Genomic DNA, 22,268 nt, shown 5'->3' on the forward strand with positions numbered 1-22,268 from the left:
GCATCCCAACACCCTCAGAGAAGCTTCCTTCAGTAGAGGACTATTTACAGAGATCCACAACTGAGCAATGTGCAGACAGTGAGAGGCTCTGGAGCACTCAGCCCTAAATGGGATGTCTTCATCAAACTCTGCCCCTCAAGACTACACAGAAAGGTTTTAGGAGCAAGACATAGTAGCTGACTCTAAAGAAACAGCATCTTCTGCACAGAACATCTTCTTGACACACAGGAGAATTCAGAGACTGACAGTCAGCGCACACACACACAACCTGCTCAAGTACAAGTACAACAGAATCCCAGCAGGTAGACGGGAAAGTGACACAAAGTCACACCCCTAACCATGATGCTACTTGCAACTGAGAGCTGCTGCAAAAGGATATCACCTTTTTCCAATGGAGTATCACTGGGCAAGTCTATCAACCACACTCTCAAAGCAGGTCTCATGCCAGGAATAGGTTAACATAAAACAGACTCTAAGTTTCTTTTGGTTTGTTTGTTTTTTTAATTTTTATTTCATTTTCAGTTTGGGGGTTTTTTGTTTTGTTTTTGAAAGAGAAAAAAACATGAAGCCAGATGGGGAGGGGAGGGAGGAAGAAGGGGAGGGGAAAATATAATCAAAATATGGCATAAAGATTTAATTAAAAAAGCAGATTTTTAAAATGGAGGTAGAGAAGATAAAGGAAGACCCCTGACATGCACCTCTAGCATCTCACACACAAAATAAATTTCATAACAATAAAATTTAATTTAAAAGTTAAAACTTTTTTAAAATAGCAAAGATAGTGATTGTGGAAATAATAAATATACATTTGTATAAAGAATAGAGCAGGGATTAATAGCCAAAGATCATTACTAACCATTTTAAAAGAAAAGTTAAATTTTAATTATCATGACAATATGTGGGCAAGATAAATTCACAGACTAAGTTCTATAATCCAATTATGTAAAGACTGTGTAGAATGTCCTCAGTGACAGTCAGCCAGCCGGCTGGCTCAACACAGACTCCTCACACTGAGCCTGATGACCTGAGTCAGGAACTACGTGGTCAAAGAACACAACCAATTCCCGAAAGCTGGCTTGACACTCAACTCCACACACTTGCTCTGGCACAACTGTGCACACATCCACATACAAAATGAATAAATAAGGTGTTTTTGGTTTTTTTTCATGTTCTCAATGAAAATATCTCTTTCATTTGGTTGCCTGTGTCAAGGCATAATATGTGTAGCATTTGTCATAGAAACGAAGGTATGCTGAAAAAATATTAACAAGTATTCTAAAATGTTGTTTAGACACAGTAATAAGCAGCATCTCTCATGTACATGAATCCACTGGGCATCTCTGCTGGATACCGTCCTATGCGCTCAGTACACAAATAGACTCCATCCTCTGGAGTTGACATTCTAGCCAACAGGAAGAAAGCAGTAAGCAAACACAATAGAAGGAGCTGTTTTATCAAGAAATATGCTATGCAAAGAAAATCCTGAAACCAGGTACAGAAACTGCGGAGACCCTGGATGCTTGGGGAAGAGGCAGGTAGGGCACACTCTAAACAGACAGGCAAGAGGAAGCTCCCAAGGAGACGACGGCTCACCCAGGAGTGTGGAGGAAGGGGATCGTGCTGCCTAGCGAGCCCTTCAACAGAAAAGCACAGTGTTCCACTTCCAGTCCTGCGGCTTAAGCACCTGGCTTTCAGACTTGTAACTCTGCAGGTGACTGTATCCCCCGCATACCTTTTTCATTTCGTCTTCTAAATTCTCCTCCTCTTGGCCTTCAGACAATCTTCTTCTCAGATCGGCTATTTCCCGCTCTGCAGACTCTCGGTACTGCGCCCACTGTGCTCGCTCCTGCTCCAGCCTCAGGTGAAACTGGTGCTCATAGTCACGGACTGTCTCTACAAAACACCACATATGCCAAGTCTAAGGACTGCCGGGCAAGTATCTGCTTCACTAAAAGGTTTTAAGTTATGGAAAAAGCTTAAGACAAATTCTTAGAAATAAAAAATTGTAGTTCTTATTATGAGCTGAAATAAGGGCTTTAATACTTCATCATCAATCGTCAACAGACCTGCCATATGCTACTTGACAAGAAAACCTAGACACATTTCAAACTGGAGCTTTCAACACATCTAAGACCCACTCCCAAATCCATGTTATTTGACACCACACTGTGGCTCCCAAAACAAACTCAACATTTCACTGTAAAAAACATGTAAGGAAATACATTATTTCTGGGATAGTTTTACTAGAAGCTAAAATTCTAAACGAAGACAAATTTATAAAGTCTTTAGGAAATAACTTCCTCCTTGTAATGCAGTCTTACACCACCTAACAGGCACTACTGGTGGTCCATTAAATTACCTCTTTTTAAGGTTTCTGTTTTACATTCATGTCTTCAGTGCTGCCTGCACACACTGCACTATGTGCACCTGTTCCCTGCGGGTGTCAGAAGGGGGTGCCAGAGCTCCTGGAACGGCAGTTACAGGGAGTTGGGAGCTATCTGTGGGTGCGTGCTGGGAACTCAACACAGGTCCTCCTCAAAAGCAACAAGGGCTCCGAACCACTCCAGCCACCTCTCCAGCCCCATTTATCCCTTCTTCATCACTAACAAGACAACCTCTGTCTGAGAATTCACAGTGCTCAGTACAGCACTTCACTCTCCGGCTGAGTGGCCAGCTTAGTGCATCACTTGCCTCAATGCCGAAAACTAAACACAGAGACTTAAAGCCGTAAATTCCAATTTCCTGACAGTTCAAGGTGACCACAGACACGGTCAACAAAGTCTAAGAAAGATATACAGTATAAACATTTCTACAGAAATTTTCCTTTTGTAACGGAGGCTGAAAGAGCCATTGTTCAGACAAAAAGCAAAGAGGAAATTTTAAAGAACGTGTTAACTGTACAGAAGCAGACAGCTAGAAAAGTCTAGGATATGGGTAGGGTAACAGACCTGTTAGGACAACCCCTAGCTTACCTACAGACAGACTTGATCCCTATGAGAAATTAACTCCGTATAGACAAAGCAATATAGTCAGACTTACTACCTGAGATTAGAGTAACCCTCAGTGAGAGCTATAGACTCAGAAATAGAGGTAGCCTTAATTGCTTCCTCTCAAAAAAGACTATGTTTTTAAAAACTGGGACACAAATACAAAGACTGCATGGATAGAGCTGTTACCATTAGTTCACATGTGTAAATATTAACTAATTCCAAGATCCCAAAGATTCAGGTAACACCTTCCTTCATGTTGTCATCATTCTCAGAAATGAAGGAAGTCATGAAGGATTTGAGGTGAAGGGAAAGAAGCTAGACACACTATCACACTTCCTTCAGACCAAGGGTCACAAGTTGGACACACCATAAAGCCCATTTTAGCCTTAAGGACATTCTTGCCCATCAAGCAAAGATTTCACATACAAATATACATTTACTTAAGAATCTAAACAAATAAAAATCCAGGCTGAAAGCCTGTTTTGAATGTTAAAGTAACTACAACCCTCACTTAACACACTCTCTCTATTCTTCACTATCAGATCCGTTAAAGACACCGGCAAGGCGTCCATTACAACATCTCTGCTTCGCTCCATTTGACAGAAGGTGACAGTACCTAAAGTCACAAATAAACACAAAATTCTTTCTTTCTTTCTTTCTTTTTGGGGGGCGGGGGGTGGTTTCAAGACAGGTTTCTCTGTGCAGCCCTGGGATTCACTCCATGGACCAGGCTGACCTCACACTCACAGAGATCCACCCGCCTCTGCCTCCCAAGTGCTGGGACTAAAGGTGTGCACCAGCACTGCCTGATGCATTAAAATGCATTGTGGCCATCTGAAAATGGCATTACGCATCAGAATCTGTTGATCTCAGAAAGTCTAAACCCTAAACCTGACCTTTGTCTTTACCTTTCATTACAGCCTGAAGTGAAGCAACTTCTTCTCTCCACTGCCTTTTAACTTCATCTATAGCTTCTTGCTTAGTATTTTCAGAGACTGTAGCAATGGCCTTAATATTCTCCATCTCTGCCTGAGCCTCCCACAGCTGTGTCCGAAGGTGACCCAAATCATCCTGTGCAGCTTGCAATACTGCATTTTGCCTCTTCAGATCCTCTGGGAAAAAAGTAAAAGATTTTCCATTAATGTGTGGTTCACTTTATCAGACCCCCCCCCCAAAAAAAAAAAAGAAGAAGAATCTGAATTTTAAAATGCTATACAGATTATGAAGGCATTTTGATACATATATAAAGTACAACGAGTCTCAAAAACAAAGCATTTACACTAATAATATACTGGGGAAGGTCCCAAGCCTGCTGCTGTATTCAGGCTTTCACCACTCTCTCACTTATTTCCGTGTATGCGGGTGTTTTAACTACACGTTGATCTGTGCACACACGTGCCCTTGAGTGCCAGAAGAGTGCAGCAGATTCCCAAGACTGTTGTCACACTGTTAGCTGGCATGTAGGTGCTGGGACCTGAACCGGGCCCTTCGGAAGAACACCCCGGCTCTTTACCACTGAGCTCTCTCTCCACCCCAATCATCAAGTTGTTTACCTACTCAGCTGTAACTATCCAAATTTATAAACTGGAGATGAAGCTGGCCACTTTCCAGGGCTGTTGCAATGACTAAATAATACACTGTGAATGCCTCCAAGCACGGTAACTTTCAAGAGTAAGCCTTCAAGACACTCTTAACGGAAGAGCCACACCATACAGCGATTAGAGTTGACAAAGCTATGATTACTTTCTTAGTCACCTTTTTGTTTTTTGCTTTTTGAGACAGGGTTTCTCTGTGTAGCCCTGGCTGTCCTGGACTTCCCTGTAGTCCAGGCTGGTCTCACAGAGATCCGCCTGCCTGGGGTTAAAGTCATGGGTCACCACACGCAGCTCTGGTCACTTTATAACCTCTTAAATATTAAGTAGTTGATAGCACATGGATACCACACGCCTTAAGCATAGACAGGGCATATATTCAGTCCCGACGTCTGAAAAAGATGGGAATGTAGTTTAGTGGTGCAGCACTTGCCCAGCCTGCACAAAGCCCTGGTCCCTAACCCTAACAAAAGTAAGGGATAGAGCTATTTTCTCTTACTGTCAACGCCCACTATTCTCTCCATTCAAAACACAAAAACCCTGACTACCATCAACATAAAAGGTTTCAACTTTTAAGCCTACACTTCCTTATTTGTAGGAAGTTTGGTATGTTCCATACACTGACCAGTGACCACAATTCCCTTAGATTTCCCTTCCTCAGCCCCTCACCAAGTACTGTGAGTTGTCCACACACTCTGAGTCCTTCTGCCTTAGGCTCCTTAGCAACAGGATCTCAGTGCACACCAGCACGCTCTGGATGTCTGTCTCCAATGCAGCTCTCCTTCTGACTTAGGAAGAGCACTGTGAGGGGTAATCTTCACTGCTGACTGCATAAGGCGTCACCACAGAGAAAAACCTATGGTCATGAATGACTGGTGTGTCCATAGAGGGTTAAGTGAACAAAGAAGCCCATCCTGAATGTGGGCTGATACACACAGGACGAGGTCCTGGATTAAAAGTAAAAGTAAACAAGCCTCCCATGAGCATTCAAGCCAAGTGTGAGCTTTCATCTCCCTCTGCTTTCCCGACCGCAGATCCAATGTGACACACTTCACGCACCTCCGGCCATGCCTTCCCTGACGTGAGCCTCCTGCATCTCCTCCAAGCACGCCAGGTGTTGTGTCAGAACAAGAAAACTAGCACAGAATTCTTGTACCCAAAGCGGGCATGTCGCTATGATAACCTGACTACATGGCTGGTAGGTGTTTGAAACTGGCTCACGGCAGAAATGTACAAGAACTTCTGGGTTACGGAACAGAGAAGCCTCAGAATCCCATAACCAGAACTGAGTGTTTCATCTGACGGAGTGTGGAAAACCAGAACTCAACAAAAGGCCAGACAGTGAAGACCGTACTCATGAAGTCTGGAAAGAACAACAACCCGTGCTTGGGTTACAAGCCACTTGTAGGAGGACAGGGTTTGAATCAGCCATTGTTCAGTCCGCAGCTGTGTAACAGCCTTCTTCCTCCCACAAACACTAAAAGGCAAGCTAACGGAGACACTGAATCCCTACCTAACAGACCTCCAGGTGCCAGAACCTCTCACCTGGGAAAGTGAGTTTATGTCACAGCAGGTATTGGCTCCTGGACCGCCAAAGACCAAGAATAAAAGTAAGAATGAGAATAAGGCTGCAGGCTAGAACTGTGAATACCCCAACTCCAGAATACCCAGAAAGGCAAGAGAATCAACTCCCACTTCTGCCACAAATACATACTACGATTCCCCACTTCAAACACACTCCAATGCTGTCTGTCTCTGGGGCAAGGGCCTGAACTCTCCTTGGAGACCCACTAAACTCTTAATAACTTTTCTAATTAACTCCTTACTCCCCAGGAATCCATCTTGGTGTCTCTTGTGACAGTCCCCCCAAATTTTTCCAATATTCACTTTTTATCTTAGTAAAAGAGTCTAACCCTAGCCCTAACCATAATCCTTCAAACCTCTCCCACTAGAAGTAGCCCCTTTCTGCTGTCATTTTATATAGTTTCTGCATGAAGTATACAATTATCTTTGTGTTTTCCTCATTACTCCTTTTAACTCCTCACTGACACTCCTCATGTCCCCTTCTGCTGCCATCATACGTGTGTCACAGAAACACACAGTATACTCCCTACATGAGTCAATATGAAACTTATTTTTCTGAGCACCTGCATTTTATAGAGATGTCCTAGTTGGCACATTCCCCTTCTGTTTCTAGTTTAGTGGTTTTAATCATGAACAGGTACAGTTTTACAAATTACTTTTCCTTTATCAACTGAGAGATTCGTGTGCTTTGGTTTTGTTTGTTTTTTTCAAGACAGGGTTTCTCTGTGTAGCTTTGGTTGTCCTAGACTCACTCTGTAGACCAGGCTGGCCTTGAATTCAGAGCTCCATGCTTCTTGAGTGCTGGGGTTACAGGCCTGTGCCACCTCCGCCTGGCTATGCGTACACTTCGGTTTTTATCTTTTGTTTTGCTTGTTTCTGAGACCAGTCTTCGCAGTTATGTAAGCTCTGGCTGATGCTCTGTAGATCAGACTGTCCTTGGACTCACTGAAGCTCCCTGCCTCTGTGAGTGCTGGATTGAAGGCATCACCACGCCCAGCTTGCGCTCTATGCTACTCACTATAATGTACTGTTACAGTGGTAAAGTGTGTGACCAATCTGCAGTTCTAGGACAAGGCCAATTTGTCACCATCTGTTGTTGTTATGGTTTGGTTTTTTACGTTGTTTGATTTTGGAACACTTAGTAAGGATTTAGACAGAGACATCTACATTTCAAAGAGATGCATACACAAAGTTCTTGTGATGACTTGTTACATCTTTTCTAGGTTTTATCTGGATAATACTTTGTACAGAATGTCTCTTGCAGGGAACTAGAGAGTAAGAGCACTGGCTGCTCTTCCAGAGGACCTGGGTTCAATTCCCAGTACACACATGGCAGCTAAAAACTATCAGCAACTCCAGTTCCAGGGGATCTGACACCCTCACACAAACATACATGCAGGCAAACACCAATGCACATGAAATAAAAATAATTAATTTTTAATAAGAATGTCTCTTGCAGTTTATTTTTTATAAAAATTTGAAAAATTCTGGTACTAATTGTTCACAGGGGAAAATATGGATTATAATCAATATTCATTACTGTACATTTTAATGTGTTAAATAATGGTGAACAATTCTTTATGCAAACTTAGCTTTTCAAAAAGGGGGAAAACTAATTTATAACTAATTTCTCTTTATTCTGTTGTATTGTCTATGAGAACTCTGGCAAATAATAAAGTACTGATGACGGAATACAGAAGTTCCTCAAAAACTATTATGTGCTCCAGCTACGCTAGTCAGTCCTTCTGCCTGAGTCTCCCAAATCGCTTGGCTTGGTCTTTTAGTTTTTCCATGTTTTATTAGCAAATATTAGTTGTATGTGAGTTACACATGAATTTCATGACATTTTCACACATGTATATAATTTTAAGACTTACTTATTCATTATGTATACAATGTATGCCTGCATGCCAGCAGAGGGCACCAGACCTCACTATAGATGGCTGCCAGCCACCGTGTGGGTGCTGGGATTCAGTGCTCTTAACTGCTGAGCCATCTCTCCAGCCCGTGTATAACTGTGATTACACTCCCTCCCATTCACCAATCTCCATCCTCTCCTGCTCTTTGCTACCTCCTTCCCAACCATTCCCTCTCTGCTTTTGTCTTTATTTCTCTTTCTTTGTTTTGGTGACCCAATAACTTTGTTAAGCTTGTGTTTTTGTAGGTTTCTTCCAGAAGACTTTTTAGTATTGTTTCATTTTGCATCTGGTCATCTGGCCTACGAGTGCAGAAGTGCAACAGGTGCTCGCCTGTGCTAGCAGAGAGCAGAGAGGGCACCAGACCTGCAGGAGTCAAGGCAGCTGTGAGCAGATGCTGGGAACCAAGAACACTTCTGTGGAAGTGGACTCAACGTTCTTCGGGGTACTTTGGAAGTCGTCTTTGTCAGTCTCTCCACTTTGTACAGCTTCTTATGTCCCTCTCTAGTTCTCTTCTGACAAATACAAGCCCTCCCCATTGCTACAGTGCCCGTGCAGGCGACAAATGTTCTCAGTATTTAACTGCCTCAAGGATGCACTTTGTTCTCACTCGAGAATTCAGGTAAAGGCTGGGCATGGTGGCACACACCTTTAATCCCAGCACTTGGGAGGCAGAGGCAGGTGGATCTCTAAGTTCAAGGGCATCCTAGTCTACAAAGTGAGTTCCAGGACAGCCAGGAGAAACCCTATCTCAAAAAACAAAAACAAAAAAGAAACTATATAAGCTTATGAAAAAAATGACTAATATTTTTGGGAGCTGGAGAGATGACTCAGTGTTAGTGGCTGTTCTTCCAGATGTCCTAGTTCAAGTTCCAGCAGCCACATGGAGGTTTATAACCACCTGTAATAGGGTCTCATGCTCTCTAACTTCCTCGTGTACATGCAGACAGAAATTCATATAAATAAATAAATGTTAAAAAAGAGAATTCAGCTAAATATTAAAGTTGTAAGTTGACAATCTTTTTTATCTCCTCTGAGGATGTCATTCCATTGTCTTCTGTGTTCTGAGGGGCTAATACAGTGCAGTGTTTCCTGGAACCAGTTGCTGCGGACAAGGCTCTTGACGTCACTCCCCGGCTAGTCCCAGGATCAGGACCCTCAGAACATGCACATGCACTGTGCAAGGCTTATTCTCTTGTATGTATTTACAAGACGCTGTTTTTGTTTGTTTGGGGTGTGTGTATGTGTGTTTGGGTTTTTTGAGACAGGGTTTTTCTGTGTAGCCCTGGCTGTCCTGGAACTCATTCTGTAGACCAGGCTGGCCTTAAACTCAGATCTGCCTGCCTCTGCCTCCCAAGTACCAGGATAAAGGCATGTGTCACCACACCCGGCCTTGTTTACAAGTTTTTAATGTAGTTTTCTTACTTATCCTTTTTCTTAATAGTTGTAATTTTTAAAATATTCCTGCTTCCTATCCATATCTAAGTGAACATATACCATCTGGACCATATACAAATTCCTAAAGCATGCTTTTCACAACCGAGAGTCTAAAAGCATCAGAACACTATGTAAATTATGACCCTGTCCTTTCGGACAGCACTAGAAAACTCTACGTCCATTTCTCTCCTTTTCTTGAACAGCCTTTCTTCTGCAGCTTCAGAGATCAGGGCCTACCAACACTCTCGACTGAGGGTCTGAACACAGATACTGCTGCAGGGTAAGCGCTGTACTGAAGCTGGGCACAACTTTCCTAAATTGTATAATATTCCCAACTAAAATCAGCTTGAAAAAAATGTACACTCAGACAAAAGCAGGCGGTAAGAGAAGTGAAAAGGTGGCCATGTCCCTCTTTTCTTAGTCCCCATTACTGTTTGCATTTACAACTCAGTGATTGTCCAAATAAATGCAAGCCCAGCAATCACAGAAGCAGCAAAACTGTCCCTTCTGGGGAAACACAGCATTTGGGTTTACGAGTCACCTTGGCCTGTTTTGCGACAGACTGACTGCTGGGCACGCCACTGTACACTGTAAGCTGCGACGCTCATGCCTGACCCACCCTCACAAGCAGGCGCAGCAACAGAAGCTGCTGCTTGAGAAGAGAGCCTTAATTTCTAATTTTATTATGATACAGTCAAGTGTTCAAGACAAAAACTAAATAATCGGCCGGGCGGTGGTGACGCACACCTTTGATCCCAGCACTTGGGAGGCAGAGGCAGGTAGATCACTATGAGTTCGAGGCCAGCCTGGTCTACAGAGTGAGTTCCAGGATAGCCACAGAGGAACCCTGTCTCAAAAAAAAAAAAAAAACCTAAACAATCAACACTGATGTCTTAATGTCTTATATACCATATATACTGCCTTTAGGAAGGCCACCGTAAAGTGTCAGAAAAGATCACAGAACTGCTTCTGTCATTTTATAGAAAGCTGCCTCAGCACTGATGCTCCAACCAAGGACCATGCATTCAGATAACCTAGGACCCCTGCACAGATGTAACCTGTGGCAGCTCAGTCTCCAAATTGTCTCCCTAGTAAAAGGAACAGGGGCTGTCACTGCAATGAACTCAGTGGCTGGTTCTTTAATCACCTCCCCCTGAGGAGGGAGCAGCCTTACTAAACCACAGAGGAAGACTATGAAAGACAGTTCAGATGAGACCTGATAGGCTAGGGTCAGATGGAAAGGGGAGGAGGACCTCCACTATTGGTGGACTGGGGAAGGGACATGGGAGGAGAAGAGGGAGGGAGGGTGGGATTGGGAGGGGACAAGGGTGGGGCTACAGCTGGGATACAAAGTGAATAAATTGTAATAAATAAAAAATTATAAGAAAAAAAAGAGGGGATGAGTGTGGCCAAAACTTATTATATCCATGTGAAATTGTCAATGAATAAATTAAATTTTTAAAAAAAGCTGCCTCAGCATTCTCTACGGCCAGCGTAAATCTGTTAACACTTTCAGATAATAAAGTAGAGTTAACTGAAGTGGTTTTAACATAGCAAGCTGTCTAATGCAGAGATAAAACTTTTGTCAGAAGAAGAGGCTGTGGGCCAGTGAGATGGCTCAGTGGCTTTGTAAAAGCACCCATTGTCCACGCCTGATAACCCAAGTTTGATCCTAAAACCCAAGAAAAGGCAGAAGCAAAGACTTAACCGCACAAAGTTGCCCTTTACTGCCACACCTATGCTCCAGCACACATGGTGAAGAAAGAAAGGAAGGCCCACCCCTAGTGTGAGCACTGGGGAGAGCTGGGCCACACCTTGCCTGGGCATCACAGTAGAGCTGAGTCTTTGGGTAGTGGGGTACAGGTGAGCCAGCCTGGAGGATGTGAGAGCAGCAGAGATGGCCCTGCCCCTCGCCTGGGCAGTGCTGGAGAGCTGGCCTGGAGGGCGTGAGTAGTGAGAGCTGTCAGGCTGACTAGCTCAGCTACCACCCAGGACCAGGTCCAGGGCTTTGAGTTGGCTCACCCCAGTATCTACCCATCTATGAAATGCTGGAGAGCATGAAGGGGTGGTTCTCCAGATCCAAAGCTGCAGGATCTTCACGACACAGGGCAACTACAGGACAGCAGACAGGAGTCCTAGGGAGGATCCATACTCATGTGTGGACCGACAGCTCACGGCAGTGAGCACATGCAAGAAAAGCTGTCTGAGCAAAGGGGTGTCCTGTGTGACCCACCATAGCAAGATTTTGTTGTTTTCTTCTCTTTTAGGGGAAGGCTGCAAGGGCAGAGGGAGGATATGGAGAACAGCAAGTCGAGAGGGATTAGGGTGCATAATGTGAAATTCACAAAGAATCAATAAAAAGTTAAAAAGAAAGGGAGGGGAGAAAGGGAGGAAAAAAGGCAGAGAGAAATGTGCTTTTTTTTTTTTTACTTTCTATTAAATTTATTTACAAGATTTTATAGAAAATAACTTCAAGGAAAAAGGAAAAACCTAAAAGGTTTATTTGGGAACAGAGGAAAATGGAAAACAAGTCAAACTAGCTTTCAAAACTGATTTTAAGGGACTACAAAGATGGCTCAGTGGTTAAGAGCACACTATCTGCTCTTCCAAAGGAACCAGGTTCAAATCCCAGCACCCACATGGCAGCAAATCTGACACCCTCACATCAATTCACAAAAAATAAAAATAAATTATTTTTTTAAAACTAAACTTCAACTTACTGAATAAAGAAAAACTAAGATAAAGGTTCAATTTCCAGCACTCACATGACAGCTGACAACTGTCTATTAACTCCAGTCCCAGGGGATCCTGTGTCCTCTTCTAGCCTCCGTGGTATACAGACATATTTGCAGACAAAATATCCACACATATCTACATATGAGCGTGAGAAGAAAAGGAAGAAAAGGGCATGAACATGAGCACACGGGACGGGGTCTGAGCTGAACATCAGAGGACACACTAGCAGAGCCTTGTGTGTGTGCACCGAGTGTATTAACAGGTTATCCTGACACCACAGCACTGCTCCCAGTTTAGGGACCTTGTCAACTGAGGAAGAAATAAACCTTAAAAGGAAGGCTGGAAGAGGAAAGGGCTACACAGCAAGCAAAGGGCAGGGTAGGGTGCTTAGCAAATTTGCATGTGCCTGTATGAAAGCCCCAGGGACTGGGAATGCAACTCCCAGAAGTCTTCTACTTGACATGCACAGGGCCCTGGGCTCACTCTAGCACCACCTAAACCAAGCACAGGATTGCACACCTACAATCCCAGCACTTGGAACACAGATGCAGGAGGATCGGAAAAGTCAACCTGAGCTACATGAAACCCTATCTAAAGCAAAGGAAGAGAGGGGAGGGAAAGGGAGGGGAAGTGGGCAGGAGGAGGAGCATGTGGGGAAGGGAGTGCTGGATTAAAAGTCTACCGCCATACCCCACTTACATGCTTAGTTTTGTAACAGAACACTGACAAGATTTTTTTCTCTCTTGGTTTTTTAAGACAGGGTTTCTCTGCACAGCCTTGGCTTGTCCTAGACTCAATTTATAGACCAGGCTGGACTAAACTCACAGTGATCCGCCTGCCTCTGCCACCTGAGCACTGGGATTACAAGTGTGCATCACATCAGTGGACAAGATTATTTTTAAAAGACTTTCAAGCCCAAGTTATTACCTTAGGAGTTTAAGATCCAGACTAGCATGCATGAAGCCTGGGTTCAAACTGGGGTGCCAAACTAGTGACCTAGCATGTGGGAGACAAGGTCAGAACTTTAGGGTCACGCTCAGCTGTTAATAGCTCAAGGCTAGTCTGGGATGCACAGGGTTCTATCTCAATAAAAATTTCAATTAAAAATAAAAAAGATATTGATTTAGATTAAGGAGTCTCAAAGTATGCTACCTAAACCATTAATAATAACACCCAGTAACCTGCTAAAAATGCAAACTGTGGAACCCAGAGTCCAGAAACTCTGAAGCTGAATCGCCTGGGACCACAGGACCCTCACCCCAGCTCCTGACTCCGCAAACGGGGGACGCAACCCAAATGTGTCCACGCAAGTTTTCCCAATAAGCCTGACCCTGCCGCAGCTGCTGCACAAGGACACTGCAGAGGTTGTATCTGTACTATTTCCAGGCCAACAGCAGAGAGCGGACAGCGTCCCTGCCGCTCATTAGATCCCCACCAGCGCCACTTTAAACGCCCGCCCATGACAGCTGGTGGCACAAGAACTCTAGATCTGCTGGTCTCACCTTCAGCTCAGTCAACCTAAGGGAACACATGAATCTTGCTCCCACTGTACGTGCGGCACCTAAATACAATGTATCCGACATAGCAGGTATTTACTGGGCGGTTACTTTGCGGTAACTTCAGTGAAATGTCAGTTTCTGTACAACAGAACCAGGAGGCGCACCTTAGCGTTAAGAGCAGCCAACTACAGCTAAGCACAATCACTGTTGGAAACACACGGACCTTAATGCTGCATTTCCCACATGCTCTAACTCCACTGACAACTCTAGTTCCGAAAAGCATTGTATTATAGCACACACACGCACACACACGCGCACACAAACAATGGTTTCAGCAATGGCAAACACACACTGTACTATCAGAAATTTAACATTTAAGACAGTTTTGGCAGGGGAATTGGGAAAGAGACTGGCAAACTTACCCTCCTTAGCCAAATACAGCTCCTTAAATTTTGCTCTCTTTTGATTAAATTCTTGCTCAAGCTGCTGCTGTGCACGCAAAAATTCTGCATTAATTTTTTCCAATTCTGCTACCCGTTGCTGAAGAGAAACTGGAAAAAAAATACCAGTTAGCAAGTAATATATTTGTTTATATATAAACCACAAGAATAAAGTAGCCATCCAGCTACACACTAGCTACACACTACTATACATGAAATTAGTAGAGAAGCTGAAATCCATTATATACTAGGAAACTGTAATTTAAAAAAAAAAGCCAGACACTTCTATCAGACTTTGGTACATACAGTGTAAGTGAGTCATACACACTGAAACAGAGTTACACTGTGAGTGAGTCATACATACTGAAACAGAATTACAGAGAACAAAGAATTCCAATACAAGAATTCCTAACAGTCTTTACTGCGCTGACAGACTGTTTCTCCACTGGTGGAGCTGTTAAATACTGACTTAGTTAAGCCATTTCTCCCACAGCTAACCCCACTGCCACCACTGCTACTTCCTGCTTCTTTATCACAAACAAAATCTAATAGGTTCCCTGGCTAGGACACCCACAGAAACAGGAACTAATCTTCCAGTCCCAAAAGACCCATTCTACTATACGGAAATTGTTACTATATGGAAAAGACACAACCTGTGATTCTGTGTCAAAGCTCATACTGGCAGATCATATGTTTTCAGATAAGTGTTGACCATAGTCTGGCAATGAGCAGACACATACTTTACTTAGGGGTTCAAGATTTGGAGTTCACTGACTGTCTATTCTGATCAAGGCCAGGGGCTGCTTTGGTCAAAACACAAACTCTCAGCCTTAAATCTATCAACATAATCTCTCCAGAAGATATTTATCCGCACAAGCCAACACTATCCAAGTACCTTAGCCAGTAGAATTCCCTTCTCTCTACTCTACACCTCTGGAAATGATGGTGATCTGCCTATAGTAGAACTAAGATCCAGGATTATCTTTGAGGGCCACTCCCTACCCTCAAGCCACTGCTCAATTCACAACTGATTTTATAGTACACATAAAAAAGGCCAAAAAAGTATTCCAATAGTTAGAACTACAGCTCATTAATTTCCTCCATTTTCTTTTCAAAGTTCTCTGCAATAAGAATATATTATTCTAACAAAATACTAAACCAAAGCTTGTATTTGTTCATTCTCATATCTCTAAGCTAGCTTTACTACAGATGTGACAATACCAGTACAACCCACAGCTGGAACAGAAAAGCCTGCTGCTGTGAGCTCCATGTCGAAGGAAAGTCACTCTGAGGTAGTTCTACAGTTAGACAATGACACCTGACCATCTGAAAGCTTGACTTTTTTTTTTTTTTTTAAGAGGGAAGGCAGCCATGTAGGAAAATTTATGAAGGATGACCACTGGAAGAGTGTTTGCCATTTAAAATCAGGAATTTAATCTGAGTTCCTTCTTTCTTCGGGTAGTTATTGTTAAATCCCAAGAGTTAAATTACGAGCTTTCCCACATAACAGTAAACTACTGACTACTACAGAAAAAAAGAAAAAAAAAAAAAAAAAAGGCCCCTGACAAATGAAGGAAACCATTCCATAATGTTAGGTCGGAGGTTCTGAGACAAAGGCAAGATGACCCGGACCAAGAGGTCCCCGCCCTTCTGACCAGGAGCCTATGCTTTAAAAAGCTTGTGCAAAACACTGGACAAAGGACTGGAGAGATGGCTCAGTGGTTAAGAGCATTATCTGCTCTTCCAGAGGTCCTGAGTTTGAGTCCCAGCAATTCCATCATGGCTCACAGCCATCTATACTTAGATCTGATGTCCTCTCTGGCATGCAGGTGTATGTACATGTAGATGAAGCACTCATAGATGTAAAATAAATAAATAACTATTTTAAAAAAATGAACAAAGCCAGCTCCTAGTTCCAAATTCCAAAGTGACCACAGGAACTAAGACCCTAGCTACAGGGCTCTGACTGCACTTAGCAAAGAAGGCTGTAACCCCAGCACCTCATCATCACATCATGACGACTCCTGACTCCCTTTAGGAAGCCCCCACCCCCGTCCAACCCTGCAGCTTCACTGACCCCTCCTGTGAACCTGCCAGAGAGCTGCATCCCAATAAGCCTGGCTTTTATAAATTCAGCTTAATTCGATTTATTATGTCGCTGGAGGAGCCAGGAATTATGAAGAAGCCATTCACACACAATGTATGTTACTTCAAAATTATAATGTACACATTTTTAAAAATACTATGTAATCAAGAAATTTAAAATAAATGAAAAGAAAAAAAAAAGGCCTCTGTTCATGCTTTTCCCTACATCCTATATCAGCCATACCTTCCACCACACACACACAAAGGCTTATACCATTCATCATTATATTTAAGTCAAGTAAGACTAACGACTCAACAAAAACAAAAATGCTACCCTTAAAATTAAAACCCTGGCATGGTAGTTTGTATCTGTAAGCCCGGGACTTGGGAACTTGGGAGTCTAAGGCAGGAGGATTACCCTGAGTATGAAGCTCGCCTGCACTACAGAGTCCCAAGCAAGCCTAGGCTACAGAGTGAAACACTCACATTTTTCTTTCCAGCCAAATATTTGTTTCCACTATTCCCTAGTCCATCCTGGCTCTGACCCACACAGAGCCAGATCCACATCCACACCCACAGTTCTGACTGGCTCTCTCCACCCTTAAGACAGACTGAAATCCCAGAGTCAGGTCCTTTTGAGGAGTACCAAGTGACCCCCTCTTCACCCTACCTTTATGTTAACTTTCAAAAGCCTCCATCTCAAGCACTCCAAGCATATTGCATTTCTACAAAACAGAAAGGCCAAAATAACTGCTTCTCACAAGAAAGGCTTTAACACCATGGAAGAGAAGTAAATTTATCCCAAACAGACAGTTTACAAAAAAGGTTTATCATAATGCATTAGCAGGCAACCAAAACTCAAACTAAAAACAGTTCATCAAATGAAGTGCTGTATTTTTTTTAAACATAGTAACTACATAGTTCATAGTGATAAGCATATAGCTCAAAAAATAATTTATTTCAAATAGAAAAAGAAAGAGGGCTGGAGAGATGGGTCAGTGGTGAAGAATACTGTCTGCTCTTCCAGAGGCCCTGAGTTCAATTCTCAGCAACCACATGGTGGCTCACAGCCATCTGTAGTGAGATCCGATGCCCTTTCTGCCATGCAGGTGTACATACAGTCAGAGCCCTCATACAAAATAAATAAGTCTAAGAAGAAGAGGAGGAAGAGAATGAAAAGAAAAAAAAAGAAATACAGAAATCAAGTCACTCTGTCGTCACAAGACTAGAAGCCACTCACTCCTGGTCTCATGATTCTCACCAAGTTCCATGCTTACTGACTTCCAGATGATCCCCCTTCCTGCTACATACAAATTAACTAGTTGAGTCAGCACCAGCTTTCAACAATACTAAGCCTTCGGGATTCAGCCACACAGAGTTTTAGTGTACCACCTTTCACAAACACAGTCCATACATTATTACCTTTGCTTGAGTGCTAAGGAGGAAATCATCTGATGCTAAGGCTACTTCATTTGTTAACTTATTTATCAAGGACAGAAAGAGAGAGGAAAGGACAGGATCTCACTATGTAGCCAGCCTAAAACAAGGCCAATCTAGAACTTGTAATGCTGCCACGGTGGGCCTGGAACTCACAGTGATTCAACTGCCACAGGATGCCAACTACTTCGATTAAAGGTGTTTGCCATGCTGCCATGTAAAGCCTCCATTTATTTATTTTATTTTATTTTTGGTTTTCAAAAGAATGGCTACTTTTAATGCTTGCCATCCAAAAATAAAAATAACTGTCACTCAAAATGTCTGAATTAAGCAATACTAATACAGAAAAAAAAAAGGGAGAAAGTAAAATCATAAATAAGGAAAAGGGTCAGTAATTCTTATGTATTTGACTCATCCTAGTTTTACTACTGTTTATTGAGACAGTCTCAACCCTCAGTCCTCTTTCTGTGTCTCCCAAGTGCTGGATTCCAAAAGCAGGCCACAATTACCTTGTCTAGCTTAATTATCCCTAATTCTGATAAGTAAGAATATAGAGTAACTATAGAAATATAGAAATATTTTTATTTCCAAGCCCTGAGCTGTGTCCTACTATATACACCTCTACAAAAAGAAACACTTTACTAAGTTCAGTGAGACAAAACAGAGGGAAAAAGAAGTTTGAGTCATATTTTACCATAACCAGAAACTTTTACTTGAAGATCTTGCTAAAGATTCAAAAATCCATTTCCAGCCACAGTGCAGGAGGGGGAAAAAAAAGAATCTGAACAGAGCCAGGTAGGTGCTGTAGCACACAACTGTAATCCCAGCATTTGGGAGGCGGAGACAGGTGGATCTCTGTGAGTCTGAGGTCAGCCTAGTCTACGGAACGGATCCCAGGACAGCCAGGGCTACACAAAGAAACCCTGTCTCAAAAAAAAGAAGAATCTGAACAGTTCCTGAAACCCATAAGTCTCGACTTGTATTGCCTACAGATTTTGAAATGAGACTACTGTGAGGCACAGGGTATGTGCCCACAAGTCAGCAGTTCAGGATGCCATGACAGGAGGACCAAGTCAGCCCAGGGCACAGCTCGAGCCCTGCTGTGCAAAACAGTAGGCCTTGTTAGAAAGAAGGGAAGGAAGGAGAAAGAGGAAAGAAAAAAAGCATAAAATGAAATTTTTAGGTATAATGGGTATATCCATTTAATGAGATACTATAGCCAGAAAATGTATAGTAAAGGAAAAGAACAAAATAGAAAATTATATATGATACAATATAAACCATGTAAAAATATAGTAAAAACAGACTGATCGCTGTAAGTTCAAGGCCTGCCTTGTCTACAAAGCAATTCCAGGACAGCCATGGCTACACAGAGAAACCATCTCAGAAAAAAAAAAAAAAAAAACAGACTGGAAAAAATATGCCAAGACATGACAGTAGACAAAGCAGGCAGGCCACACATCTGTCACACCTAACCGGGAAAAGCAGCTGCCTGCCAGCGTCACTTAGGCCGTGGCATTTTGCCATTGGGAGTTGGCAACACAGAAATTCTCTAGGCAATTTGGAAGGGAAACTTATGGCCAAGGACATCATGTAGGAAGCAAGGCTGCATTCTAATGAGCTGGACGGGGTACCAAAGTTGAACCAGAAGACACCCAGCAGACCACAGAGTTCAAGGAAGAACACACAAACACAATAAAAGAGTCCCAAATACATCTCAAAAAAAAAAAAGCGAAAGTAAAGCTGGGAGCTGGAGAGATGGCTGAGGAGCTGGGAGCACTGGCTGCTTCTGCAGGACTCCAGTCCGGTTCCTAGCATCCCCACTGCGGCAGCACCCCTCCAACTGCAGGCCAGGGGAGCCGAGGCTTGGGTCAGGCACACATGGAGTGCACACACACACACACACACAAGCAAGCAGAGACTCAGACATAAATAATCTAAAACAATTAAAACCCTATGTTGGATTAAAGGTGTAGCTCCATTAGAACACTTGCCTAACAGGCACATATCCCTGGATTTGACCCCCAACACCCCATAACTGAGCCTTAATTCCAGCCCCCGAGAAGTAAAGGCAAAAGTACAGGGTCAATGACAGCCTCGGCTCACAGAGAGTTCAAGGTCAGCACGAATTACAAGAGACTCTGTGCAAAAGGAAAAGAAAAAACAAACAAACAAAAAGGAAAAAGCTCTGCTAGCTGGTCACGGCAACTCTAGCATTCAGAAGGCCGAGGAAAGCTCAAGAATCCCAGCCAGCCTGAGCGACAGTAGGAGACCCCCCACACATTTGGGAGGGAAGATGGTTCAGCGGGTAAAAGTACTTGCTACACAAGCATCAGGACTTAAGTTCAAATCCCTAGCACTTACATTAAAAAAATAATAATAATTAAGAAAAATAAAACAATGCCTATGTTATTCAGCCAGAGCTGAACCTGGGTCCTCTGCTCAGGGACTCCGGCATGGTTTGTCAGAAAATAGTCGTGAATATCTGACTGGGAGAACTGGTGAAGAGGCTCTCTTCCAGGTGACCAGAGGTCCTAGAGAGAGCATCAAAGATGCCTTGGTAGAGTTGCCCAGAGTGGCAGTGAGCTGAAGTCCAGTAACCCATGCTTAGCAGTTGCCAATGCCAGGCAGCAGCAATAAATAGTCCCTTGGACACAGGACTTGGAATGGTGCCAGTGCCTCTGGAAACAGGTGCAGAACACCAGCACAGAGCTACAGCAGCCTTTTGTTCCCTCTGCACGGAAGCACACAGGTTACCATCCTCCAGAGCCTCCTCACAGAAAGACAAAGGCTTGCCAAGACAGCCCCTCAGGCAGATGAAGCTATCTTTGGAGCACCTGACCATTGTCAAGACCAACCTGACCATTGTCCGCGATGGTGACAGATCCTTGAACCTCATCCGCTGGCCAGCTCAGTCTGCTTCTGTACTGACTGATCTCAAAACCTCACTCTTCAGACTCAACGGGCAAAGAGAAACATATCTGCAAGAGCTCACGCCTCTCTCAGATGAGATGGTCCAACTTGGGAACCTGCCTCCAGGCTCCCACACTGCACTCTGGAAGTCTTCTAGCAGCCAGTTACAGAACATCTCAGTAAGTGACGGGGTTGCCTGTCAACCCTCGGAAACCAAGTACACCACCAGACGTGGTAGTGTGCTTTGTAACCCAAAGCTGGGAAGGCAAAGACAGGAGCCCCTGGAAGTCCCTGGCTAACCTAGCTGGTGAGCTCTAAAGCCAGGAAACCTCATAGCAAAGGAAGCACGCAGCATTCCAGAAGATGAAGCTCACATGTGCATATCTATTTAAAAATTAAAAATAGCAATCTAGGAAAGGGCTGAGAGATGGCACAGGGGATGAAAGTGTTTGCCATACAAGCCTGACAACCTAGGTCTAATCCCTGGAACCCACAGAAACCAGACAGCTTGTTTGTATCAATAATCCCAGCATACCTCCACTGAGATACGGAAACAGATATGGGCTGGAAGCAACTAACCAGACAGAGTATACAGAGCAGCAGAACGAGAGAGGCTCTGCCTCAGCAGGATTCCGTAAGAGCACCAACTCCCAAAGCTGCCTTCTGACCCATGTCCCTGTGGTGACCCCCACCACCATCATCAGAAGTAGTAACAGTAAATATGTAAAATCCAAGAGAGGAGGTCAGAGTTATAAACGAAACTGGGGCCCTAGTAACCATGGCCGTGGAAGCAGTACATGTACATTCGATGTTGGGGGTCGGGGGGTTATTTTGTTTTTCACTTTTTTGCTGGTCTGGCTCAGCTCTGAGATAGTGTCTCAACTATGTAACCTAGGCTGACCTGGTACTCAGAGCTCTACCTGCCTCTGCCTCCTGAGTGCCTGGATTAAATACCTGAGTTTAAGGCTAACTATTTTTATGACTCAGTATTTCTTTCCTTTTTAATTAATTTGTTTTTATTTTATGTGCATTGATGTTTCACCTACATGTATGTCTGTGTGGAGTGTCAGACCTTTGGCATTACAGACAGCTGCGAGCTGCCATGCGGGTGCTGGAAACTGAACCCTGGTCCTCTGGAAGAGCAGTCAGTGCTCTTAACCACTGAGCCATCTCTCCAGTCCATGACTCAGTATTTTTGTATTTCAGGATTTAAGTTTAAATCAGCTGAAAAACAATGTACTCACATGACATCATTTCTCAATCATTCTAGAGAAACAGCTCATAAAGAACAACAAAAATCTCATATCATCCCTTTAATATAAAATAATTGGTTTAGGATATCCTGAAGTTTTTAACATTTACAAGAACATAAACTGTCCTTTAGAACCATGTTAGAATAAACTGTAAGACAAATCAAATTTCCTCTATACAGAGATAGCACAGAAAATGAACATGACAAGTCTTCATTCTCTTTACATTTGTGCTATAGCAAGGCTGCCCTACAGTATCAGCTCTACATTAGAGGTTACTCATCAGGAGTCCATCATAAATAGATAATAGTAACACAAAGGGTATATTTTATTCACAAGGAAACTGAATGTATTATTTATGAACTTTTCAGAACTATCAAGGTCATAGG

At 43.2% G+C, this 22,268-nt stretch overlaps 1 protein-coding gene across 1 annotated transcript in view; it reads right to left on the reverse strand.

Annotated features, from left to right (window-relative positions):
* Window positions 1-22,268, reverse strand: part of Rabep1 (rabaptin, RAB GTPase binding effector protein 1) — a gene marked incomplete in the record, with an annotated part of 80,499 nt that overhangs the window by 39,263 nt on the left and 18,968 nt on the right. The window contains 3 exon segments of the mRNA XM_055594185.1: window positions 1,733-1,893; window positions 3,899-4,102; window positions 14,177-14,305. Of these exon segments, the coding sequence (XP_055450160.1) occupies window positions 1,733-1,893; window positions 3,899-4,102; window positions 14,177-14,305 (494 nt within the window).

This window comes from Psammomys obesus, unplaced genomic scaffold (assembly GCF_907164565.1).
Source record: "Psammomys obesus unplaced genomic scaffold, mPsaObe1.curated_primary_1811, whole genome shotgun sequence".
Lineage (NCBI taxonomy): Eukaryota > Metazoa > Chordata > Mammalia > Rodentia > Muridae > Psammomys > Psammomys obesus.